This window comes from Lates calcarifer, linkage group LG24, assembly GCF_001640805.2.
Source record: "Lates calcarifer isolate ASB-BC8 linkage group LG24, TLL_Latcal_v3, whole genome shotgun sequence".
Classification (NCBI taxonomy): domain Eukaryota; kingdom Metazoa; phylum Chordata; class Actinopteri; family Centropomidae; genus Lates; species Lates calcarifer.
This window is the reverse complement of record NC_066856.1, coordinates 12,203,481-12,210,296: the sequence shown is the minus strand read 5'-3', so window position 1 is coordinate 12,210,296 and position 6,816 is coordinate 12,203,481. Positions and strand designations below refer to the sequence as shown.

The window sequence follows — 6,816 nt, the reverse complement described above, 5'->3', positions numbered from 1 at the left end:
TTTGTTGTGGTTTTGTTGTATCAGGAAGCAGATTTGAAGTTAGCTCGTTGGCTATTTTTAATGTAACTTGTTACGTATATGTAATAACAGGTTATTCAGGTTCTTCATATTAATCGCTAGTAATACATAGTACGCGATTGCACTCGTAACGCGTATCTGAAGCCGGGGCTGACTACCTGCTGGTGGTGTATTTGTTTGATATGATGCTATAGTCAGCTAACCTACAGTAGCCAAGTAACAAGGTGCAACATGAAACACATGATAATGAGGTAAGGTGTAACAAGAGTGTTACTAAGCTTATATTACTAAAAATCTGACAGATTTCCAACTGGACTTAACACCGCAGACCGCATCATTTGCTAATCTACGCAGTTAAAAATAATACACTCTATAAAGTACCCTAGCTAAAACTAGTGCAGACTAGAACAACAGTGCAACAGCCCTGCAATAATCCTTCCTAGATTAAGTTAGAGCGGTGTTAATTTACCTGTAAGGCCACATTACATTGGAAATAGGTAGTGGGTAAACAGGTGTTAGTATTTTTTAGTCTGCTGATAAGAATGGGGTGAATACAATTAAACAACAGCACAAGCTTCTAACATACTATAAAGTTTAATCAGTACCTGTCTGAAAAAGTTTTCAATTATATCCTCCATGTAGGCAGGCTGTATTTCAGAGCAGTTGTATTGGATTGTAATAGATTTAGATAAGTGTACCTAATAATTTGGCGAGTGAGTGATTTTGATTTAATATAGAGCTGAAATTATTTGTTAAGTCAATAGACCGTAATTTATCTGAAATTAATTAATACATTAATAAATAAATTATTTTAAGTTTTTTCCAGCAATATATATATATATATATATATATATATAATACTTAGTTGTAAATATGTCAGTTTTTTTTTTTTTTTTGGATAATAAACTGAATCTCTTTGGGTTGGTCAGACAAAATAAAACATGTATATCTGTATACATATATATATATATATATGTATGTATAGATATTCTATGAATCTCAATTAATCAATTATTCAAAAAAATGTCAATTTCTGAAAATAGGGTAGTTAGAACCCTGACATAGTAATCCTGATAATCTGATCTTGCTCTTTACCCCACGTAGGCAGTGTGTTCTTCATGGACCCAGCAGATCATGTCTCTGATCCTGTTCGCCTTTGTGGTTCGGGTCAGGGATGGACTCCCCCTGTCGGCCTCCACGGACTTTGAACACAACCGAGAGCTACAGGAGAGGAAGCAGCAGCTCAGGACTATCAGCAAGACGCTGGCCTGCTTTCCCGACAGAGGGATCGTCAAGGGCCGGGAGCTCAACATATAGTAAGGACTGAGGAATCAAAGCAGCAGCAGATTGTTTCAGCTGTGCTCTCTGTAGCGGCACAAAGACGCAGCACATTGTCCATTTGATCACAGGGGCATCCATGTCACGCTGTGTCAGGCTGTTTGTTTACTAAACACCTTTTCTCCTCTCAACCGTTCAGTTTCATCTCTTCAGAGGGTGTTTCCTACATGACTGTGTGCCACTGCAGCCTCCCTGTTGCTAAGGCCTTCTGCTTCCTGGAAGATCTGCGCTGGGAATTCACAGCATGCTTCAATAGCACTGTTGTTGCCTTGGCAGCCAGGCCATATCCATTTTTGGAATTTGGTGAGTAGGAAGAGAAATACTGGTCATGTAGATTTGCTGTTGATTGTGAAGGATTTTGCTTTGATTTTGCTTTAAATACGATGTATTGAAGGACAAACAAAGTTCTTGTCTCGTGACCGTCTCACTTAAATTATAATAAACAAGTTGATTAACACAAATCTGTTACCTTTGATGTCAATTAAAAGACAGCGCCATTCAGAAGCTGAAGCAGCAGTACAATCAGAGCGGTGGTCCGGCCTTAGAGGTGACGTTGGCAGAGGTCCAGGAGGATCTAAGGATCCACCCACTACAAGTAATTAACTTGGACGAGGTGGAACTCACCAATGGCACTGCAAATGGGCATATGGAGCAAAGTCCTGCATCTGGTAAGACTCATACAGTATAAAATTAGCAGCACTTTAAAATTCTTACTGCCTATAACAGCACTGTAAAATGTATTTATCTGTTGATTGTTTGATGCTCAGGTAATCTATAACAGTCCTTGACACTATTCACTTTCTTTTGTTCAAAAGGGCAGAATGCAAGACTTGAACCAGTGTCAGCACCAGGCATCCTGTCTCTGGTCCTAAATATCATGTGTGCGTCCTTGAATGTAATCCGTGGCGTGCACCTCATAGAGTACACATTCCAGGTACTGCAGCACTGGGATGTTTCTCACAAACACCTCAAATAAATTACTGTTGAATTACTTTGCAGCAAGTTGATGTGACAGAACTTGCAAGTATGTACAAGAAATTGCATAGACAAAAATGATACATTATGGCTTTTTCACTCACATAAACAAAGTCAACTTAATTCATGCAAAAGCTAACATTCATTATAGATATGTTAAAGCTGGATGAACTGGCTGCTGGGCATTAGTAGTTTTAGTTTAAGCAGACTTCTATTTGAATGACAAATCACCTGTTTGTTTAATTTTATTCTTTTCCTTTTACACAGGATGACTATGATGGAATATGGAATGTTGTGGCATTTCTTCTGGCATTTGTCTGCTGTGTGTTCCAGGTAAATATAGTTCATGCAACAGTTTTTCCAAACGAGGATTACACATTTTCCCCGCAGTCTCTATGGTGTTAAGCTTGTGAATGAACCCCTGTGTCCACAGTGCCACCTCTACCTGTTCCACTCATCTCATAAGAAGCTGAAGTCCTTCACTCTGCTGAGCGTGATCGTCCTATGCAACTTGTACCTGCTCGGCTTGAGGAACGTGTGGCAGCTGCTTTTCCACGTGTCAGTTGCCTCCATCTCCACCGTCCTCAGCCTCACCCGCAAACTCCAAGACAGAACCAATGACTGTGGGGTCTGAGGAGCACAGGACATTTTATTGTGCTGCTCCTCTCCCAGCTACTTGTGTCTCCAGTTTTCAGCGCAGATGAGAATAACAGGGAGGTAAATGAATCGAACCACAAGTTATGGAGATGCTCAGTGGATTTTTAACAAAAACATTCTGACCTTTCATATAAGATTACTTGTGTACTTGCACTTTGTGTACACTGTACCAAGTATACAGTGAAATGCAGTTCCTTCTGGATCCCTAAAATATCTAGTTAACCTTAAACTAACTTTGTAAACTGCAGCAAAAACATTGATCAATCTCCATCAGACACATCCTGTCCTAAAAGTGTTTTCAGTCAGAGTTGTTGACCAAAGTTTTTCATGTAGAAACAACAATGTTGTTGCTGGTTATGCTTGCGATTTTGGAATTAAGATGCATTTCAGTATTATTTCTGCTACCACAGGCCATTGATTATCTTTGCATAATCAGTTTACAGCGCTAGGTGATGGCTTGTGATTGTAACAGACGTTAGATTTAATTGTACTTTTAAAATAGGCACACATGGCTGATTTGGAGATAATTTGGTAGTCCATCTTGCATTGGTGGCAGTGTGATACTTAAATTATTTAGTGTAGTTTGATTAGAGATCAATGAAAGTTAAGTGAGGTGGGAAATGCAGCTGTTTTTATGTGTTTTCAATTATTTGATAAAAAAAAAACCTAAGTCAAAGATGTAAATGTTAAGCTATGGGTTGTTTCATGCCTTACTGTGTGACAATGCAAATATGGTTGATTGTTTTTGCTTATTTAATCATATCATCTTATATACAGATTCACCGGAAAGTGCTCAGCAAGTTTAAATGTAAGGGCTCCGTTAACAACTTCACAACTTCAAATTACAGTCTATGTTACTTATTAATGAGGCATATTATCAGTTAAACACACACTATTTTCAACACTGTTTTTGATCAAAGGAGAATCGTATCACATAGTCTACTATTTTAAACCATTTTTTGTACGATCAAAGCAAACTGAGATATTTGAGTTCTGTCTTTTTCTACTGATCTCTGCATTGTTAAAACGTATACTGTGGGTAAGAATATGAAAGCACTGACTTGACGGGTTGAATAATTGTTGGAAAAATATTTTTTGACTGCACTAGATTTTTCTTTTTTTGGCAGTTGTTGAATGTGTTGCATATTAGGTTTAGCTAAAATGCTATTTATATCCTGAGTTCTGTTTACTTGGTTGATATTAATTTTTATGTTGTTTCTCTGGGGTTTGTAACACCGCTCCTTATGTGTAGTTCTCTGATTGAGATAGACATAAATCACAAGTTATATGTTTGACTATAGAACACATCATTGTAGCGCTGCTAAATGAATAGGCTAATTATAAGTCTCTTTTAGGTTAATTTTTTGTGTATTTAGCTTCTTAGATATTTAGTTTTTAATAGCTAAAAAGTTGCACTTGGTGTCTGTTAAGCGAGGGAAATAAATTATTAGTTTATAGTGTTTGTCAGACGAGTAGCATTGTGGCTGCAGTGGAACTGTAAATCCTGTCCTTTTCATTATTTTATCAACAAAGTTATAGTGAAGTTTTAAGGAAAACAGCAAGTTTATATCTCATATGACAATCCAGACGTCCTTCACTATAAACTACAGATAGTTTAGAAAAGCCACTTTTAGCTGGTAGTTAAAAAAGTGAGGAATTTCAGTGGAAGTTTAAAATGTAATCCAGCTGCAGATTACACAGATGAACCTGCTATCAGTAAATTAATTTTTTAGGTTGTCCTATCCAGAACTATATCACAGTACTGAGAATGAGACCTGCTCAGTGAACAGCGTTTTGATGCTGTGTTCAATCATACAACAGAGGAGCAAACTCTTACGTAAACTATGTTTTCTTTGACAGGGTCGACATACACTTTGTGATTGATGATTCTGAAATCTTCAAACAAGTGAAACTTTGTTATTATGTGTTACGTTGCATGGTATTTTCTGGGCTGTAGTATTTTTGATACAAAGGTTTTACTGACTCACCATTTCCACTCTAGACTACAAGAAATGTATGATTACACTGGTGACCAAGTGAAATGTAACAAAAACATTGCTATTAATGTTTTAAAGATGTAGAACCACCAAATAACATGGAGGATATTTTAATAGTCACAATGAAAATGAAGGATAATTATGTTTAATGTGAAGGTTTTTTGAATGTACAGTAGAAATACACTGTACAATTGATGCATGTTGCAGCCATCTTTCTTTTTTTTATTGGCATCAAAAGTCTAAACTGAATTTAGTTTGCAAATTTGAAAATCATAATGGTTCAGAAGGACAACGTAAATTATGTTGTGTCAGTTTCACTAGTTTCTCTTGTTCAATACAAACAAAAAGCTCAAAGGTTATTTGTGTCTAATTGAACTCACATTAAGGTAGATTCAGTGGTTTTTAATGTTTATAATGATGGGAAGTAACAGAATATTGTCATTCAGTGTAACTGCCAAACACATTGGTGACTACAGGGCTTTATTTTTTCCTGCTGTGGTAAAACTGACATTTCATTAATAAACAGTGTCTTTTTTTCCATCTGTTGATCTTTTATTTGTGTGTGTAGAAAATCAATAATATCAACATAAGAAATATTTTCTTACCTTGATTATTTGGCTAATTTTCTCCTTAAGAAATGTCTGTATGCTACATCTGGATAAGACGAGTTTTAATGCTTGAACCTGCATCATAAGAAAATGGCAGAAATAACATAAAGTTAAAAAGTGTGACCAAATAGCTGCAGCAAACTTGTGCACCACCTTCAACTTCATTGCTGTATTTTTTCAATAACACACCAGATGGCGCTCTTTCCCCACTTTGTAATCTTGATGTTCTTTTTCATTCGTGTTGCTGTCAATAGGTAAAGTTGCTTGTCCGGTTAGTTAAATATGATTACAGTTCATAACATTTATTAATGCAAGCTTTGTGGCTAATAAGCCAAACAAATCATATGGATGAAACCTAAATGCTGTGTAATCTCAGAGATGGATGTTTAATAGTGTGATCAGTTTGACTAATGAGATTGTGATTATTCACTTCAGAGACAAAATCAAGCCTGACGTGAAAGGTCACAGGAGGTGGGAATAAAATGCACAGAATACTAAATTCTTTTATTAGGTGACAACCTTTTAACAACTGAGGAAATAGACCAATTGTTCCTCCAGAGCTGCTCACCCTGATTTACATAGGTCACATTGAAGTTTAAACAGCAAGGAACTTCAAGTCAAAATTTTATACCTTATCCACACTCTCGATTCAATTATAAGGTTTATGTATCCATTTAAATTTAGAGTCTTGCTCAGGGACATGTCTAGAAGTGTTTTTGAGAAATAATAAGTACAGGTTTATTAAAAAAAAAAAATACTGAACATTTTGAGGGGAAACTGTTCATGGTGCATAGTCAGAATAAATAGATGCTGGATAGAGAAGCCTTGGGAGATTGAGTGCAAACTCTCTTAATAATCGAGGAAACGAGAAAAATGTTTTCCATTGCCTTAAATTTCAAAAGGGGATATTAATAGGGAATGTGTTGGTGAATGACTTATACATTAAAAGATTGACTGATAAAGTTACAATAAATAAGGAATCTCTTCATTTTTTGTATGACATGGCCAGTGAGGAGAGAGTGGTATTTTGTAAATGTGGCTCCATGTTGGGTTCAGCTTGCAGAGCCATTCATGTGTTTCTCAGATTCTCAGGGATTCAATTAAATCTTTATTCTGTAATAACTATTAAAGGTAGACTACACAACCTCAAGGGCAATGGATAACACTCTCAGTTTTAATAAAGGTGAAAATAAAGTGCTGAATGTCTGTTCGTCTCTTTTATC

General features: G+C 36.3%; 1 protein-coding gene across 1 annotated transcript; it reads left to right on the top strand.

The window, feature by feature from the left end:
- Window position 1: 1 nt before the first annotated feature.
- On the top strand, window positions 2-5,525 carry sec22c (SEC22 homolog C, vesicle trafficking protein). The gene is made up of 7 exons (XM_018673823.2): window positions 2-269; window positions 1,123-1,334; window positions 1,496-1,659; window positions 1,845-2,024; window positions 2,172-2,290; window positions 2,599-2,664; window positions 2,765-5,525. The coding sequence occupies exons 2-7, from the start codon at window positions 1,153-1,155 to the stop codon at window positions 2,963-2,965; spliced, it is 912 nt and encodes a 303-aa protein (XP_018529339.1). The 5' UTR covers window positions 2-269; window positions 1,123-1,152; the 3' UTR covers window positions 2,966-5,525.
- Window positions 5,526-6,816: the final 1,291 nt, after the last annotated feature.

Coding starts and splice junctions, on each gene's coding strand:
- sec22c (XM_018673823.2), top strand. CDS start 1,153: ATGTCTCTGATCCTGTTCGCCTTTGTGGTTCGGGTCAGGGATGGACTC. Junction 1,335..1,495: donor GGCCGGGAGCTCAACATATA/GTAAGGACTGAG, acceptor TCAACCGTTCAG/TTTCATCTCTTCAGAGGGTG. Junction 2,291..2,598: donor TCATAGAGTACACATTCCAG/GTACTGCAGCAC, acceptor CCTTTTACACAG/GATGACTATGATGGAATATG.